The 17,679-nt window shown below is 43.0% G+C and overlaps 1 protein-coding gene across 4 annotated transcripts in view; it reads right to left on the bottom strand.

The window, feature by feature from the left end:
* LOC122548361 (Y-box-binding protein 1-like) overlaps nucleotides 1-17,679 on the bottom strand; it is a 30,671-nt gene that overhangs the window by 10,535 nt on the left and 2,457 nt on the right. For 3 of the 4 annotated variants that reach the window (XM_043686912.2, XM_087982818.1, XM_043686911.2), the window contains exons 3-7: nucleotides 15,174-15,207; nucleotides 10,096-10,191; nucleotides 4,614-4,733; nucleotides 2,908-3,102; nucleotides 396-505 (exon numbers count right to left, since the gene is read on the bottom strand). In XM_043686912.2, coding sequence (XP_043542847.1) covers nucleotides 396-505; nucleotides 2,908-3,102; nucleotides 4,614-4,733; nucleotides 10,096-10,191; nucleotides 15,174-15,207 — 555 coding nt within the window. The remainder of the gene's footprint in view (nucleotides 1-395; nucleotides 506-2,907; nucleotides 3,103-4,613; nucleotides 4,734-10,095; nucleotides 10,192-15,173; nucleotides 15,208-17,679) is intronic. The other variant, XM_087982819.1, reaches the window with a different exon arrangement.

The following is a 17,679-nucleotide window of genomic DNA, read 5'->3' as shown; positions in this document are numbered from 1 at the left end:
AGTGACATCATCACTAGACTTAGTCCAGAGATCCTGAGAACCATGCCATCAATGGTGATATTGAATTCAGTCAGGAATTAGGAGTCAAGTGACAACTGTCTATCAGGAAAAACCCCATCTGGTTCAGTCATGTACTTTAGGGAAGGAAAGGACCATCCTTCCTGGTCTGGCCTACATGTGACTCCAGACCAACTGCAATGTACCACCCTCTGAGCAATAAAAATCAATAAATGATGGCCTGACCAGTGAAACCCACATCCCACTAGTGATTGAAGCTAGATTAGTAGTAATCAGCATGTCAACATAGATTCTAATAAAACAAACGCTGCTGGATTGCATATTCAGGTGAAGGCCAAAGGCTATAGGAGAGCAGGATCACTGTTCCAACATATTACCTGCGGAATTGGGATTGTGGTCTGTTTCCAGGTGCCCTTCGTTGACCTTGCTGTTGAGGTTGGACTTGACCAGAGTCAGACACAGGCTCTTGGTTTATGGAGACCTCACCCTGAAAGGAAAGCAGTTTTGTCACTTCACACTGCAGGAGGAGGCCAGAGTTAATCAGGTTCATCATAGGTTTGGGAAGCACATTTTTGTCTACCAAGTCAAGCTGATTTACTTACAATCAAATTCAAATGGATCAGCTGAATTCACACACCACTAAGAATTCAAAACAGACTGAAATGAAAGTTGAACTAAGACTCTGAATTGCTGAGAGATTCACAACTGTTGGGGGGACGAAAATTGAAGTGGTACATGTTGTTGAAATACAAAATGTTACTTTTTGGAAATAGCAAGAGAGAATTAAAGACTGATCAACAGAACCCTGCTGTCAGGGCCCTCAACATTCAAACAAAGCATTTCATCTTCCTTTGTCAGGAGAAAACCAAGCACACTTTAAAAGGCAGACAAGACCCAAGGTCACTTGATCAACAACTGAATCAAGGAGTGACTGTTGCCATACAGGTGGCACAGTGGCTCAGTGGTTAGCACTACTGCCTCAGTGCCAGGGACCTGGGTTCAATTCCAGCTTCGGGCGACTGAGGTTTGCATATTCTGTCAGCATGAGTTTCCTCCGGCTGCTCCAGTTTCCCCCCAATCTCACATTGAACAGATGTGTCCAGGTGAGTAAACCCCTCAAAGTTGATAGGGTTGTTCAGAAGGCATATGGTGCATTGGTATTTATTGGTATGCAATTGAGTTTTGGAGCCACTAGGTCATGCTTCAGCTGTACAAAACACTGGTAAGACCACATTATAGGAATGATGTGGAAGCTTTGGAAAGGGTGCAGAGGAAATTAGGATGTTACCTGGTATGGAGGGAAGGTCTTAAGACGTAGGGCTGTTTTTGTTAGAGGGAAGGTTGAGAGGTGATTTAATGGAGACATACAAGATAATCACAAGGTTAGATAGGGTGGACAGAGCTTTTTTCTTGGATGATCAAGGCTAACAGGAGGGGACTTGGCTTTAAATTGAGGGGTGATAAATATAGGACAGATGCCAGGTAGTTTCTTTACTCAGTAGTAGGGACACAGAAGGGCATTGGACATACACATGGATAATAATGGAACAGTGCAGGTTAGATGGGCATCAGATTAATTTCACAGGTCAGCACAATGGAGGGCCAAAGGGCCTGCGCTGTGCTATAATGTTCTATGTTCTATTCCAAACATGTGCCGGTTAGGTGAATTGGCCATGCTAAATTGCCCATGTTCAGAGATGTGGAGGTGAACTGCATTAGTTAGGGGTAAATATAGGGTAGGGGAATGGGTTAGAGGGTCAGTGTGGACTTGTTGGGCTAAATGGCCTGATTCCACACTGTAGACATTATTCTAATTTCGGTAACACTGCAAAAATCAAAAATAAAATGACTAAAAGACAACTTACCACCTTGTGGTCTGGATCTTTGGAAGTGAAGTATATGCAAGGTGAACAAAATCCAAAGTGGGGGTCAAACAGTTTGTCCTTTGTTATTCTGAGCTGAGTTGTAATGCATGTGAAGATGGAGTAATTAGTCTATTACTTCAGATATCTTTTCACTGACCATTAAAAAAGGTAATGTATTACAATAAGAACTCCTGTTGCCGACAAAGCATAGTCAAAGTTCTTTTGTTCTGAATGACCAATTGCCAGGGACTCATTCTGGTGGCCTCATTGGAATTTTATTTAGTGATACTTGTGGAACAGTGGGGCTCAATTTGTACAATTTTCCCAGTTCAAGTCATTCTGGGCAATTGCAGTGAAGCAAAATAGAAAATAAACCTTTAATCCCTCTTTTCAATATCTTGTCACAGAATTCCTACAATGCACAAGCAGGACAACTCATCCATTGAGTCTGTACTGACCCTTAAAAGAGCCACCCCATCCCCTAAACTCTACATTTCCATGATTAATCCACCTAGCCCACAGATCCCTGGACACAGAAAATTCAGCATGGCCAATCCATCTAACTTGCACATCTTGTACTGTGGAAGGAAACTAGAGCACCTGGGGAATCCACAGACATGAGTGGGGAGTTTGCAGAGTTACAATGGTGGAATTAAATCTGGGTCCCTGCCAGAGGCAATGCTCACCACTGAGCTAAGGTGCCATCCACCATTGCTAATTTTAGCAAAAAGGGCCATTCCTGGTAGAAAACAGTGGAGCAGGAACATGCCAGTAGATTATGGAAGCTCTATCCTTAGCACTGAGGGGCTGAGGCCAACTGTAAACCACACAAGGAGCAGCCAGCATTACTTTTGACCCCTTCCCCCTCAAGCCTCACTGGAGAAATGGCCACAAGTAGGACTATGTAGTGGTCAGGCTTCTGAACGACAGGGCCAACATTGCCTTAAGAAAGGCAGATTTGTTGAAGCCTGACAGCAAGAATTCTAAAAGAAAATCAGGAACCAAAACAACAACAGTCACTCACTCCAGCTGGCTGTCCCTCTCCATCTTGGGGAGAGGCCTGGGGCCTAGGACGCCGCCGAAACCGATTTCGATTGAAATAGGGAAGTGGGGGACGCGGACGCTGGTCAAGAGGCTGTTGCTGCCCATTAATAGCCTCCACTGTACCCTCCTTCTCACCAGAAGTTTCTGCTGGCTCACGTGTTATTGACTGGCTGCCCTGTGAAGAAAAAACAGTGAACTGTCAAAAGGGAGAAAACAGTAGGAAGTCCCCTCTATTGCCCTCCCAAGGGAGGAGTTAGATAGTTGTAGTCAAATGGAGTTGGTAAATAGAAGCAATACCAGAGAAATAGGACAGACCTCCATACTGGTTAGGACCTCACCATAACCTCACTTCTAATCTTGCCAGTTTTTCCCACAAATCCCAGAATACATGCTGGAACACAATCACAACTATCCCCAAGTTCCACTCAAGAGGACTATTCACCATCCAAAAGGAAAAGCGTTTACTAGGGCATTGTCATGATATACAAAGAATTTGAGAAAGTGAGGTCTGCAGATGCTGGATCACAAAGTTGAAACTTTATTGCTGGAACAGCACAGGTCAGGCAGCATCCAGGGAACAGGAGATTCGACGTTTCAGGCACAGGCCCTGATTCACATACAAAGAATTTAGTCAACCAAGCAGTTCTAACAGTAGATGAATAGGGAAGATTGAGGCACATGGGCCAGAAACAACAGATGGGACTAGTTTAGTTTGGGATTAGGTTCAGCATGGACTGGTTGGACCAAAGGGTCAGTTTCCATGTTGTACCACTCTACAATTATGGCAAGCAGACTGGGCATCTTCTCCAGATGAGGGGAAGGTGGACCTGATCAGAGTGACACTGGCTATTTGGTTCATGGAGACCTCATCACCCTGAAAAGGGAAGCAATTGTTACTTGACACTGCAGGAGGAGACCAGAGTTAATCAGGTTTCATAGACAAAACTAATGTGCTTCACAAACCCATTTTCCACCAATGGCTGATGCACTAAAGTCTATTGGGTGATCTGATAAGATAGACAGATGCATGGTTTGCAGTTGGAGGCCTGGCAGACAGTCCCTACAAATCCTATAGGAAATTTGAGTGAAGAAAATGTGGAATATAGAGAGAGGGGAAAATAGTAAACAATAATGGGAAGTTGAATAAACACTAGGGAGAAAACTGGAGGTTGACAGGGTAAGCAGATAAGGGGCAGCTTTGGTCTAGCAGAAAGACGACCAATTGGGACAAAGCTTGCTTGTGATGGAAATTTTATGCAACAGCTAAACTCCCACTGACAGGTATTCTGCTATTAGGACCAGAATAAAAGTGGCCTTCCTAACCAAGAGCATTATTGTAGCCACTCCAAATCCAGTTGAACATTAAACATCTGAGCACAGCCACCACCTAACCTATTCTGCCCTGGGTCACTTGATGCCATGTGGTACTGGACTTCACCTTGTGCTCAATCACCAGCATTACAATGCAATTCTGACAAGCAAATCTCCCCTTGATCCACTCATGCGACTTGCGTAAGCCACCCAGATTCATTCCTGTGTGGGAACTGTTGGCAAGGTTGCCACTTTATCCATCCCCAGGGATGGAGGGGAGGGTGCAGTTTGAAGGATTGGTAACTTTCTTCCACCATGTGGTTAAAAGTGCAGATTTGTCATAAATGGCTTGTTGGAAAATCTCTGGTCACTTACCTGAGCCACACGAGCCTGGCGTCTGACAAAGCCTCTGCGGAACCGGCGACGGTTTGGGGCATAGGGACTCCCTTTGACTGGAACACCTCCTGGGCCAGTCACATTTGCAGCCTCAACAGTCTGTAGCAGAAAGAGTAGAGGTGGAAATCAGGTCACATCCATTATATAGTTGAATCACAGAATCACAACACTTCGACTGAATGGCCCTCTAGTATATCATTGCTGTTACTGCACTCTGGAAGAGCAACCTCCTCCCCCTCCACAGTCTTCCTTCAATTGGCCAAGCCTTCTCATTACCAGCACATTACCAATCCTAACTACTCACTGAAAAGTTTGATAGTGTACAGTATTCAACTTGCTTTGTCAGTTATTTGACTGACCAAGATCTTTTGCACCTTAAGGGATTAATGCTTAGTTGGTATAATCTGTGCTTGAAAAAGTGGTCCAGGCTTGTGAAGCCTTTTAATGTTTACCCCAAGCCAGCTCAGTCAGCCTGTGCCTCACATCTGCAATTTCTTTAAAAAGATTTAAGGCCCTATAGACAAACGCCAGGTTGATCAAGGTGGAGAAAATAGGCTAAGTGCGTGAACTTCAGGAACAGACCTAGAGCTTGTACAAGCATGCAAAACAGGAGTAGGCTTTCAAGCTTGCTATGCCACAAGCATCATGGCTGATCATTGGCAGCACAGTAGCTCAGCTGTTAGCACTGCTGTCTCAGCACAGGGACCCAGTTTGAATTCAGCCTTGGGCAACCATCTGTAGAGTTTGCATGTTCTTCTTATGTCTGTAGGTTTCATCCAGCTGCACAGTTTGCTCCCATAGTGTAAAGGGGTGCAGGTTAGGTGGATTGGCCATGCTAAATTGCCCATAGTATCCAAGGATGTGCAGGCAAAGGGATTTAGCTGTGAGAATTTCAGGGTCACAGGGATAAGGTGGAGGCTGAGGGGAAGGGGTCTGGATGGGAGGCTGTTGAGGGGATCAGTGTACTTGATGGGCCAAATGGCCTGCTTCCACACTAGAGATTCCACAATTCAACTCAGTTCCCCATTCTTGTTTTATCCCTATAGAGAAAGATCATTCAGCCCTAATACTAACTCCTTTCAAAAGAATTATTTTGGCTTCAACCAGTGCCAGAGAATTCCACAGGTACAATAGCTTGGGAAGAGGGAGATTCCTTGTGATCAATCTAAATGGCCTACCCTGTTATCCTTAACCAGATCCTAGTTTTGGATTCTCCAGTCACTAGGAATCTTTGACTTACCTAGTCCTGTGTTATGAAGTTGTAGGCATGTACTACACCTTTAAGGGAGCTGAAATCTCTGGTTGACAATGCGCTAAGATTTTTTAAAATTGTAACACTTCGTTGACAAATATCTGGAGCTGCATTGCCAAGGTACAAAACACATTCAAATTTGGCCGATTGGTTTAAATTATGCCCCAGACACAAATCCAAATCAAGTTTGAATTTTACTGTTTTAATGTCATCCAAAATGAAGTTGTGTTGTTTTGGGGTATAAAATCAAACATTTTGAATAGTCAGAGGGAGAACAGAGCAGCCAAGCACCAACTGCCAAAATAGCTCCCTGAAAGGTACCTGTCCTTAAGAAACTTGCAGCAAAATATCAAAGCTGACCAAGAGCAATCTACAGGGAAAGTTTGACATCCAAACATATACATTTGTTTGAAATTGGGTTTGCCATAAATTTGAGGGCATTTAGCAGATCAGTATTGTAGAGAGGTAAAAACAGGTTTAAGAGAATGGAGTTATAAATTGTTTATTTTGGGGCTTAAACAATAATTTACAGTATTTCAGATTGTTCTTTGCCTCTAAATTTAACAGATTATGGCACAAAATGAGCTTTACTGTATTTGGTTGAAATTAGGAGGGTTTACCCCAAGTTGTAACAGGTTAGAAATTTGAGAAAGCCCCTATTCTCAAACTCTAGTTGAGATAATTCCAACCAATCCAGTCTCCCTTCATCCCACCATCAAGGAATCATTCTAGTAATATCCTTCCTGTAAGGATAACAAAACTGCAGTAGTTCAGGTGTGGCTACACCAAGGCCTTATAAAATTGCAAGGCATCCCTGCTCTATACTAATCTTCTCACTAAGGCCAATGTACAATTTTCCTTCTTAACTTGCTTATTTCCAGCAACTGGAATACAAGGTAGTGTTGTATCTGCCCCTTTCCCAATCTAGTGGAGTGCCACAAGGATCAGTGCTGGGTCCTCTACTTTGTCATTTACATAAATTACTTGGATGCGAGCATAAGAGGTACAGTTAGTAAGTTTGCAGATGACACCAAAATTGGAGGTGTAGTGGACAGTGAAGAGGGTTACCTCAGATTACAACAGGATCTGGACCAGATGGGCCAATGACTGAGGAGTGGCAGATGGAGTTTAATTCAGATAAATGCAAGGTGCTGCATTTTGGGAGAGCAAATCTTAGCAGGACTTATACACTTAATGGCAAGGTCCTCAGGAGTGTTGCTGAACAAAGACCTTGGAGTGGAGGTTCATAGTTCCTTGAAAGGGGAGTCACAGGTAGATAGGATAGTGAAGGCAGTGTTTGGTATGCTTTCCTTTATTGGTCAGAGTAGTGAGTTGGGAGGTCATGTTGCAGCTGTACAGGACATTGGTTAGGCCACTGTTGGAATATTGTGTGCAATTCTGGTCTCCTTATCGGAAAGATGTTGTGAAACTTGAAAGGGCTCAGAAAAGATTTACAAGGATGTTGCCAGATTTGGAGGATCTGAGCTACAGGGAGAGGCTGAACAGGCTGGGGCTGTTTTCCCTGGAGCATCTGAGGCGGAGGGGTGACCTTATAGAAGTTGACAAAATTATGAGGGGCATGGATAGGATAAATGGACAAAGTCTTTTCCCTGGGGTCAGGGAGTCCAGAACTAGAGGGCATAGGTTTCAGGTGAGGGGGGGAAAGATATAAAAGAGATCTAAGAGGCAACTTTTTCCACAGAGGGTGGTACGTGTATGGAGTGAGCTGCCAGAGGATGTGGTGGAGGCTGGTACAATTACAACATTTAAGAGGCATTTGGATGGGTATATGAATAGGAAGGGTTTGGAGGGATATGGGCCGGGTACTGGCAGGTGGGACTAGTTTGGGTTCGGATATCTGGTCGGCATGGATGGGTTGGACCAAAGGGTCTGTTTCCATGCTATACATCTGACTATCACCAGATATTTGCCTTGTCTTCATTTCCAAAGTGGAAATACTTATCTATCCACATTATAATTTCTCTGCCAAAGGGCACTAAAGCAAGAATGTATGGAACACAAATTGCAAAATGTTTCTCTTCACATACTGATAGAAAAAAGGTTGGTGAAGTCAAATGTAGGCCTCTTACAGTCAGAGGAAGTTACAATGAGGAATAAAGATGGCAAACAAATCAAATTCATACTTTGTTTATGTCTTCAAAACAGGAAGAAATCTCCCAAATGGTTGGGGAACAGTGTCTAGTGAGAGGATGGAACTAAAAGAGAAACAGGGAAATTGTCAGGAAAGTGGATAAAACTCCAGTGGATGTAATTCTAACCAATACAGTCTCCCTTCATCCCATCAGCCCAGGATTCATTCTGCTAATATCCTTCTCCAGATTAATCCTCAGGGCCTGATTATCTACATCCCAAAATAGCTAAGTGGCCCAAGAAATACTGGATATCATTGGTGGTCACCTTCCAAGATTCTATAGACGGAAACAGTCTACTGTTTGGACGGTTGCTAAAGTAGCCCCACTATTTAAATAGGCAGAGGGGAGAATAGCTAATCAGTGTAATTCCCTGTCCAGGAGAAGATACACTACAGTCCATAAAGAGCTAGTTGAGCCAAGATCCAACAGGATCAACTAGATATAAAATTTGTGCTTAGTCTCCCAAAAATTTGCATTGCAACTAGCAAAGAGTAAGCCAATGAATGTGGTTTACTTGGATTTGGGAAGGCTTTTGACAAGGTCCCACAAAGACTAACAAAATTAAAATCCATGGGATTAAGAGTGTACTGGCATGAGTAGAGAACTGGTTGACAAGCAGACAGTTTGAACAAAAGTCTTATCCAAATAAGAGGCAATGACCAGTGGGGTACTGCAGGATCAGGGGTTGGACCTCAGCTACTCAACACATGGCTGAAAAAAAAATAGAAACAGGAGTATTAAGAATTAAAAATTGTAGAGCAATTCTACCGAGAAGCTACGCAAGTGTCAAAACTCTAGAAGGAAGGGTCTTTGGGAAGAAATAATGCAAGAATTCTAAAAGTGGAGAAACTAATAGGACTGATTCTGAAACCCTCAATCTATATTCCAAGATACTAAAGGAGGTAGCCATAGAAATATGGAGGCATGTGTCAACATCTTCCAAATTGAGCTTGGAACAGCCCAGTAAATGAGGGCAGCAAGTGCAACAGAATAGCACAGGAATTACAGATCATTATGACTTAAAATTAAGAAAAATGGTGAGTTATCTTAATGCCATAACAAGACATCTATAAAATACCAATATTACACAAAGTCAACATGTACTTAAAGGGACATGTTTAACAACTGGAGTTGAAGTAATAATAGAGTAGATGGAATACCAGTGAATGTGGTATATTTTGATCAGATTATGCAAAATCAGTAATATGGGATTGGTGACAATGGATTGAGAATTATTAGAAACACAGTAAATGCAGTATGGCATGGATAATTATGAAGTTGCTCATTTTAGTTGGAAACTTGAATGTCCTTCTACATTAATCATTGTATGCTGCATTTGCATCCTTGCTTTCAGTCAGCAAGACACTGTTGTCCTTCAAGTAAGAGGGTTTGTATGAAGGGCCTTGGTGAGACCACACCTGGGAATACTGTGTAGTTGTCTCCTCACTCGGGAAGATTAGAGCAAAATATTCACAAGATTGATGCCTAAATTAACAAGAGATTGGGTTGGGTGAGCCTCGAGTTTAGAAAGAAGGGATCTCATTGAAACAATTCCCACAAGGCTGCACAGACTGGAAGCAGGAATATTCCCCTTGGCCAGACAGTTCAGAACAAGGGACACTGGATTCAGGGCAATAAATTTCAGGCAAAAAAGGAACAATTTCTTAACACTGATGGATCTATGAAAACCTCTACCATAAGAGTGTGGCAATGCCAATGTGAGAAAGTTAGAACTCACGTCACAGGTTATAGTCCAATATGTTTATTTGGCAGTACTGGATATCAGGAACAGTGCTTTCAAATAAAGCTGTTGGACTACAACCTGGTGACAATTTGAAGAAATGTTGCTAGAAATCTAAAGTGTGCCAAAGGATATGGGGAGAGAGCACAAGTATGGCATTAGATCGAATATAAACATAGCAGATCATCTAAAGTAGAGTAGGCTCAATGAGCCAGTGTACACTTGCTATGATTTGTTTTACAACAACCATTTTACTGAAGGATAAACAAACATCAACCCTAAGGACATTAGGAGCATTAGGAAATTGGAACATACCTCTGCCTTTGCTCCCTCGACGACATCAAACTCCACAATCTCTCCATTCCCAACACTTCGTAAGTACTTGCGAGGATTGTTTCTGGTGATGGCAGTCTTCTCAGGGTCAGGGAAAGAAGATATCAGAGTTAGGAGTGTAAGTGAACAGCATTGCACAAAACTCTCCAGAAGAGAGCATAACTTGGCACCCAATTTGGGAATGCAGGTGACTGACTGAGGCTAACCTCCATGACAGGTAAACAAGCAGATAGTGGCAGGTTTGCAGTGCAAGTGACACGAGTACAGCAACCACCTATATTTACCTAGCAGCTTTTGAATTAAGTTGGATATCACTACAGTGATAGTCAGACAAAATTCCTGATGAATTGCTTCTGCCCGAGATGTCAATTCTCCTGCTCCAAATACACCTAACCTACTGTGCTTTTTAGTACCACATGTTGGAGGTCAGGTGAAACATCTGTCACCCTCACTTTCTCCCAGGCCAAAATTTGACCCCAAGCTAAGTCTGAAAATATTATGGAAGGTAATCAGAAGCTTAGTCAGGTAGGTTTCAAGGAAGGTCTTGGAGAGGTTGACCTGTTGAGCAAATTCTGGAGGCAGCTCAAGACAGCTAGCCACAGTAGACTGATTACACTTAGCACAAGGCCAGAATCAAATGGGAGGGGATTTTTAAGAGTGCAAGTTGGCAACAGAGCAATTTGAGTGTGCATGCCCATTTAAAACAGAGGTCGAGAGTGTGGTGCTGGAAAAGCACAGGTCAGGCAGCAGAAGAACAGGAGTCAACATTTTGGGCAAAAGCCATTCCTGGTGAAAGACTCTCGCCTGAAGCGTCAACTCTCCTGCTTCAGATGCAGCTTGATCTGCTGTGCTTTTCCAGCACCACACTGACACTGATCTCATCCTGCAGTCCTCACTTCCTCCTTAAAACAAAGGTGCCAGTCATGGTGGCAACTGATGGGCTCAGGGGAAAGACAGGTGAACAGGATTATGCATAAAATCAGACAGGTGCACTTGTTACCAGTGGATTCAGGAGTGGATGATGAGGTGCCAACCTACAGAGCACTGGGGCAGGCCACACTGCACAAAGGTTCTTCAGGAAGTGAAGAAATAGTCCAGTAAGCAATACACCAAGCTATTTGACCTCAGGAACCATCATTTAACCCCATCCTACCTGCCCTGTACATTAATTTTATTAAATTCCTTCTGAAAAAAATAAGATACCACATTAGTCTACTCAAGAACCCAGGATGTTGGAAGCAGCTAAAAGACAATTGAGCAAAGGGGCATTTTCAGGATGCAACTAAGTGCCACAGGGATCAGTGCTGGTGTCACATTACTTGCAATTGTCTTGACTTGCATGAGGAAAGTGATCATAATATTGTCATGTTGTGGATAGCAAGGGATGAGGATGACACTTAGGAATAAGAAAGGCAAATTGAATGCTGGTTTTTATTTCAAGAGATTCTATAAATCAGTCAAGAACAAAAAAGGGAGAATAGGACCCCGTAAAGATCAAAGAGGTCATCTTTGTGTTGACAATCAGGAGATGGAAGAAATATTAAATGAATATTCTGCATCAGTTTTTACTGAGGAGAAAAATAGAGGCCAGGGAACTCTAATATTAATGTTTTGAAAACAGTTCATATTACACTAGTACTGGAGCTCTTAGAAAACAAAGGTGGCTAAAATCTCTGGGACCTGATCAAGGGTGGGTACACAAATAAGAGTTGAGGGATATGGGTCAAATGGGATGATACTATTGCTACCAAGACAGGAACAGATGTCAGAAAGATGCAACAACTTCCCCAATATTGACTGGGACTCCGTTAGAGCAAGAGGCTTGGACAGGGCTCTAGGTGTATCCAAACAGTATATTTCTACAATAGTATGTGGTTAGTTCAATTAGGAGGGGCCATTCAGGACTTATTGGCTAATAGCCTGGCCTGATGACTGACCTTTCAGTGAGACAGTATTTTGGAAAAAAGTGATCACAACTCAAATTTAGATCACTACGTCAGACCTTTAAAGAAAGTAGTAAATGGAGGGCAAAATATGCAGTATTAGACAGAGCTAGAGAGAATTAACTGCAAGTAGCTGTTTTCAGGCAAGTCTACATTTGCAATGTGGGAATTGTTTAAAGGCCTGCTAATCAATTCAGGACTGGCATGTTCTAGTAAGGACGAAGGACAAGGATGACAGAGTAAGGGACCCTTTGATAATAAAAGGGAAGCTGAATTTAGTCAAAAGGAAAAAAGCAGCGCACGTAACGTTTAGGAAGTGAAAATCAAAGGGCCCTTGAGGAATATAAAGAAAACAGGAAAAAATTCAGGCAGGGAATTAGGAGAGCAATGAGGGGGCCATGAAATTATTTGTGTTGCTGGAAAAGCACAGCAGGTCAGGCAGCAAAGGAGCAGGAGAATCAATGTTTTGGGCATAAGCCTTGATTCCTGAAGGGTTTATGCCCAAAACGTCAATTCGCCTGCTCCTTTGATGCTGCCTGACCTGCTGCACTTTTCCAGCAACATTTTTCAGCTCTAATCTCCAGCATCTGCAGTCCTCACTTTCTCCATGAAATGATTTGGAGAAGTAGAGCTAAAGAATCAAGGCATTCTATACATTTATTAAAGGATAAGCAGGATGTGGGTAGGACCACTCAAGGATAAAGGAGGGAACTTGTTTTTGGAGGCAGAGGATATGGGTAAGATCGTAAATGATTACTTTGTCAACATTCACCTGAAGGATAGGAGGATAGTGAGATGTGTGGAGCATGACAATATGCCAGGGTATTAAGTTAAAGAAAGAAAATGTGTTGGTCTCCAAGAAAATTAGGTAGACAAGTCCCTAGGACCTGATTGTATTTACTCCAAGTTATTGAGAGGCAAGAGATTGAGAGCCCTGACCAAGATCTTTGTATCCTCCAGCCACTGGAGGTCCTACAGGACTAGCTGCTGTTTTTCTGTTCAGGGGGCAGCTTTTAAAAAACTTTGGTTAGGCCACACTTAGTATTGCATTTAATTCTGATTGCCACATTGCCATTTACATGAATGATTTGGATGCAAGCATAAGAGGTATACTTAGTAAGTTGACAGATGACAAAAATTGGAGTTGTAGTAGACAGCAAAGAGGGTTACCTCAGATTAAAACAGGATCTTGACCAGATGGGCTAAGTGGCAGATAGAGTTTAATTCAGATAAATGAGAGGTGCTACAATTTGGGAAAGCAAATCTTAGCTGGACTTATACACTTAATGGTAAGGTCCTAGGAAGTGTTGCTGAACAAAGAGGTTCATAGCTCCTTGAAAGTGGAGTCACAGGTAGATAGGATAGTGAAGGCTTTGGATATGCTTTCCTTTATTGGTCAGAGTATGAGTACAGGAGTTGTTAGGTCATGTTGCAGCTGTACAGGACATTGGTTAGGCCACTGTTGGAATATTGCATGCAATTCTGGTCTCCTTCCTATCGGAAAGATATTGTGAAACTTGAAAGGGTTCCAAAAAGATTTACAAGGATGTTGCTAGGGTTGGAGGATTTGAGCTATAGGGAGGGGCTGAACAGGCTGGGGCTATTTACCCTGGAGCATTAGAGGCTGAGGGGTGACCTTAGAGGTTTACAAAGGTGTGAGGGGCATGGATAAGGTAATTAGACAGTCTTTTCCCTGGGGTCGGGAGTCCAGAACTAGAGGACATAGGTTTAGGGTGAGAGGGGAAGATATAAAAGAGAACTAAGGGGCAACTTTTTCACAGAGGGTGGTACGTGTATGGAATGAGGATGTGGAGGAGGCTGGTACAATTGCAACATTTAAAAGGCATTTGGATGGGTATATGAATAGGAAGTGTTGGGAGGGATATGGGCCAGGTACTGGCAAGTGGGACTAGATTGGGTTGGGATATCTGGTCGGCATGGACAGGTTGGACAGTTGGGTCTGTTTCCGTGCTGTACATCTATGACACTATGACTGACTATTATAGGGAGGATGTGAAGGCTTGAGAGAATGCAGAAGCAGTTTACCAGGATGCTGCTTGGATTAGATGGTATGAGTGAGGAGAGGCTGGACAAACTAGGGTTGTTTGCACTAGAACAGCAGAGACTGAGGTGAGACTTAATAGAAGTCAAAATGCATAGCTAGGGTTGATAGTCAGAATCCTTAACCCCCACTCCAGAGTTGTAATGCTTAATACAAGGGAGTGTGCATCTCAGTTTTGTGGTGGGGGTAAGCAAGAGTTTGAAGGAGATGCAAACAACAAGGTTTCTTAAACTACAGTGTTAAGAGTCTACAACATACTTCCAGGATGGTAGTGAACACATATGATCAACATGCTTAATGGGCTATTAGATAAGCACATGGATACACAAGGAATGGAGGGATATGGTCTAAGGGCAGGCAGATAGGATTAGTTTAATTTAGTCACTTTTGACATGACAGTGGGCCCAGGGGCACATTGCTGTCCTGTACTGTTGTGTTCTATGTCCAGTGATCCTTCAGAATGTTCTGAGGGCAAGCCACTGGACCCAGAACACTAATTGTACATTCCCTCCACAAATACTGCCAGCTCTCCCCTAGAGATTCTCCAACATTTTCTGCTTTTGTTGCAAAAACAGTGTTTACTTAGGGCTCCATTGGAAGCAGACCACTAAATTCTGAAGTGCTTAATTCCTTTCCTGGGTTTGTTTAAGTGGGGAATCAGTAGGAATGATTGCTTTTCTCTCTCCTGGGAAAGTGACTAAGAGTCAAAATACTTGGGACAAATGAAAGTGCAGAATAGCACAAGAACCACAACCGGAAAATGGTTAGTTAAAAATTAAATACTTAAGTGCTTCAAAGTCCAAGTTTACCAAACACTCAGCACAGGATCAACACTATCCTGAACAATTTGCACAATCCAATTAGCATCACATTCCTTTTCTTCTAACTATATCCCCACACTAAACAATACATCTGTCAGGAAGCATTCCAAAGTTTGCTTTCTACAGGTAAAGCCTTAATTGACAGGCTTAGAAAACAGTACTCAACCCCCTATCCAGGCTACCAAGTAACCTTCTTGAAAAGGAATTAAATGGAGAGTTCATTTTGAAACATACCTGATGAACAAATACATCCTGTTGTGTGTCGTGCCTAGATGGTGTGGGGGTGGGTGGACGGGATGGAAGGAAGGAAAGTAAATAGTGAACATCTAAACATGGAATTTTATAATGGCATCTTAACATTGGGACCTCAACCAAATGACTATTTAGAGACACCAAGTATGCCAGATGGACTGCACAGCAAAATCCCACAAATCAAGACCAAACCCATTGTCAATTAAAAAATGTTGATCAGTTATTAGTTGGCTCGATAAACCAGTGATCCTGTTCTTCAGAACAAGCCATATCATAGCTTAGGAGAGCAGAATACAGCTGCTTCAGCCCAACTGAATGGTAGCAAACAGTTGATCATACTCCCACCTTTTCCCAGCAATACTGCATTTGGAATTGCACTGGACAGAGGCCTTGCAGCCCATCAAATCTATACCACCAAATAAAGAATGTAAACCCAGTTTGAAGAATAGCAGGTTCAATTTAGCCATCCAAGCAAAGGGACAGCCGGGGGATCTTTGGTACAGCATCTCATTCAAAAAGGCAGCACCAGACAGGACCAGTCAAGGTAGCATGCTGAAGTCTTTTGGGGAGGGGCAGGGGTCCTTTTAAAAAAAGAGGACATTTAACTTTGGGGAGGGAGTCAATTTTGTTCACCACAAGTGATAATAAATAGACAAAATAGAGCAGGACCAAGGTCAACTGCTGCGGCCAGTCAGGGTGCAGAGAGACATGGAACACAGTAGGGAGTGTCCAAGGAAGGAACATTGATGAACTTTAACCTTAAATTTATATCTTAACATTAATTTCATTTAATCATGGCAGTTTACCTTGGGTTACATACTAACTAAATGGTCTTAAACAGGCCAAAACCTCATCACCACAGAAACAAAAACCATGCAAACTTGATTTAAAAAGGTGTTATTGTGGCTTCTGAAGTACCAGACATTGATGTTCTAAAATATGAGATAAAACAGGTGTGGTGACACTGCAGAACAGCAACATGATTACCAGAGCTTGCAAGGTTTTTACTCAAGGGCAGGTTAAATAAGCGAGCGCTCTCTCTCGCTCTTTCTTCCCTTCTCCCCCCCCTCCCCCCCCCCAGTCAAAGTGGTGACTCAATTGAAGTCCTCAATCACTGATTGACCATAAAAGATAGGAGCAGAAGTTAGGCCATTCAGCTCATCAAGTCTGCTCAAGTAGGGTTGGTTTTTAAAAAACCCAATGTTCCCCACTTTCTCCCTGTAACCTTGGATCTCCTTGACCATCAAGAACTTCATCTTAAATATACAAGATGACCTGGTCTCCATAGCCCTCTGGCAATGAATCCCACAGATGCACCACTGACAAAAATAGTTTTTCCTCATCTTCATTCTTGCTTTACTTGAAGGCTGTGCTGTCAGGTCCTACTCACTCCTAGGAATGAAAACACTCTGCTCTGGCCAGTTCATTCAGTATTCTGAAAGTTTCCACTCCCCAACCTGCAAAGCTGCATTAAGTACAGTCCCAGAACCCTTGAGGGGAGGGGGGAGCCGGGAGAGAAAAATGCTCCTCGGAGGCTGCCTGACCTGCTGTGCTTTTCCACCTCATCTAAACTGTTTCCAGCATCTGCAATCTTCACTTTTGCAGAGTTGATTTTAACCTTACTGTGAATCCTCTTGCAAGGATGCCTACCTTGAAGTTCTCCTTTCTCCACAAGAATCTGAGTCTCTCACTGCACTCTTTGCTACCTTCTCCCCAGCACCCCCCATTTATCTCTCCACCCTGGAAGCTCCCGGCCTCCATTTCTGAAGGGCTTTTGCCCGAAACGTCAATTTTCCTGCTCCTCGGATGCTGGCTGACCTGCTGTGCTTTTCCAGCACCAGTAATCTGAACTCTGGTTTCCAGCATCTGCAGTCCTCACTTTTGCCTATGGATTTAATGGCTCATGCCCAAAATGTCATTTCTCCTGTTCCTTGGATGCTGTGCTTTTCCAACACCACATTTTCAGCTATGGATTAAAGGGCCCATTTCTGTGCTGGAGGCAAGTCAGTTATTTTTAATGGCCATATTTCCTCACCCAAACGCTCTACCGACAGGAAACCCAAGTGAGTATCTTGAAAATTAGCTGGATGGGAGAGTTCTCCCAGAGGCGGAAGGGTGTGGAGCATCAACTGGGGAAGAGAACAAAACCCGAAAGATCAGTTTCCAGGAACCCTGATCTGTTAGACCATATCAGCCAGAAAGCAAGCTGAGTGTCAAGGGAAAAATAAAGGGGCTAGCCTAACTCTGCTGTGACTGGGTCAAGTGAACACCCAGACAGCAGTAAAGGTCCACTGACATCAAGGACTGCAGCAAATGCTGACTCTGACATCAGACAAGAAGAAATATACCACTTGAATTAAAATAATCTAAAGGTCCAATTGCATTTTGAAGTAGGCCATTCCAGACTTCTACCATTGCCAATAATTTGACTGAAGGCTGACTCAGATTTTGACTACCCCCTTCATTCCAAATTACCTCAGCCAATTAG

This window comes from Chiloscyllium plagiosum, unplaced genomic scaffold (assembly GCF_037043375.1).
Source record: "Chiloscyllium plagiosum isolate Xiang-an unplaced genomic scaffold, Cpla_swu_hap1 HiC_scaffold_44, whole genome shotgun sequence".
In the NCBI taxonomy this organism is placed as follows: domain Eukaryota; kingdom Metazoa; phylum Chordata; class Chondrichthyes; order Orectolobiformes; family Hemiscylliidae; genus Chiloscyllium; species Chiloscyllium plagiosum.
Note: the sequence above shows the minus strand (reverse complement) of the source record. Positions and strands in the feature narration are given on the sequence as shown.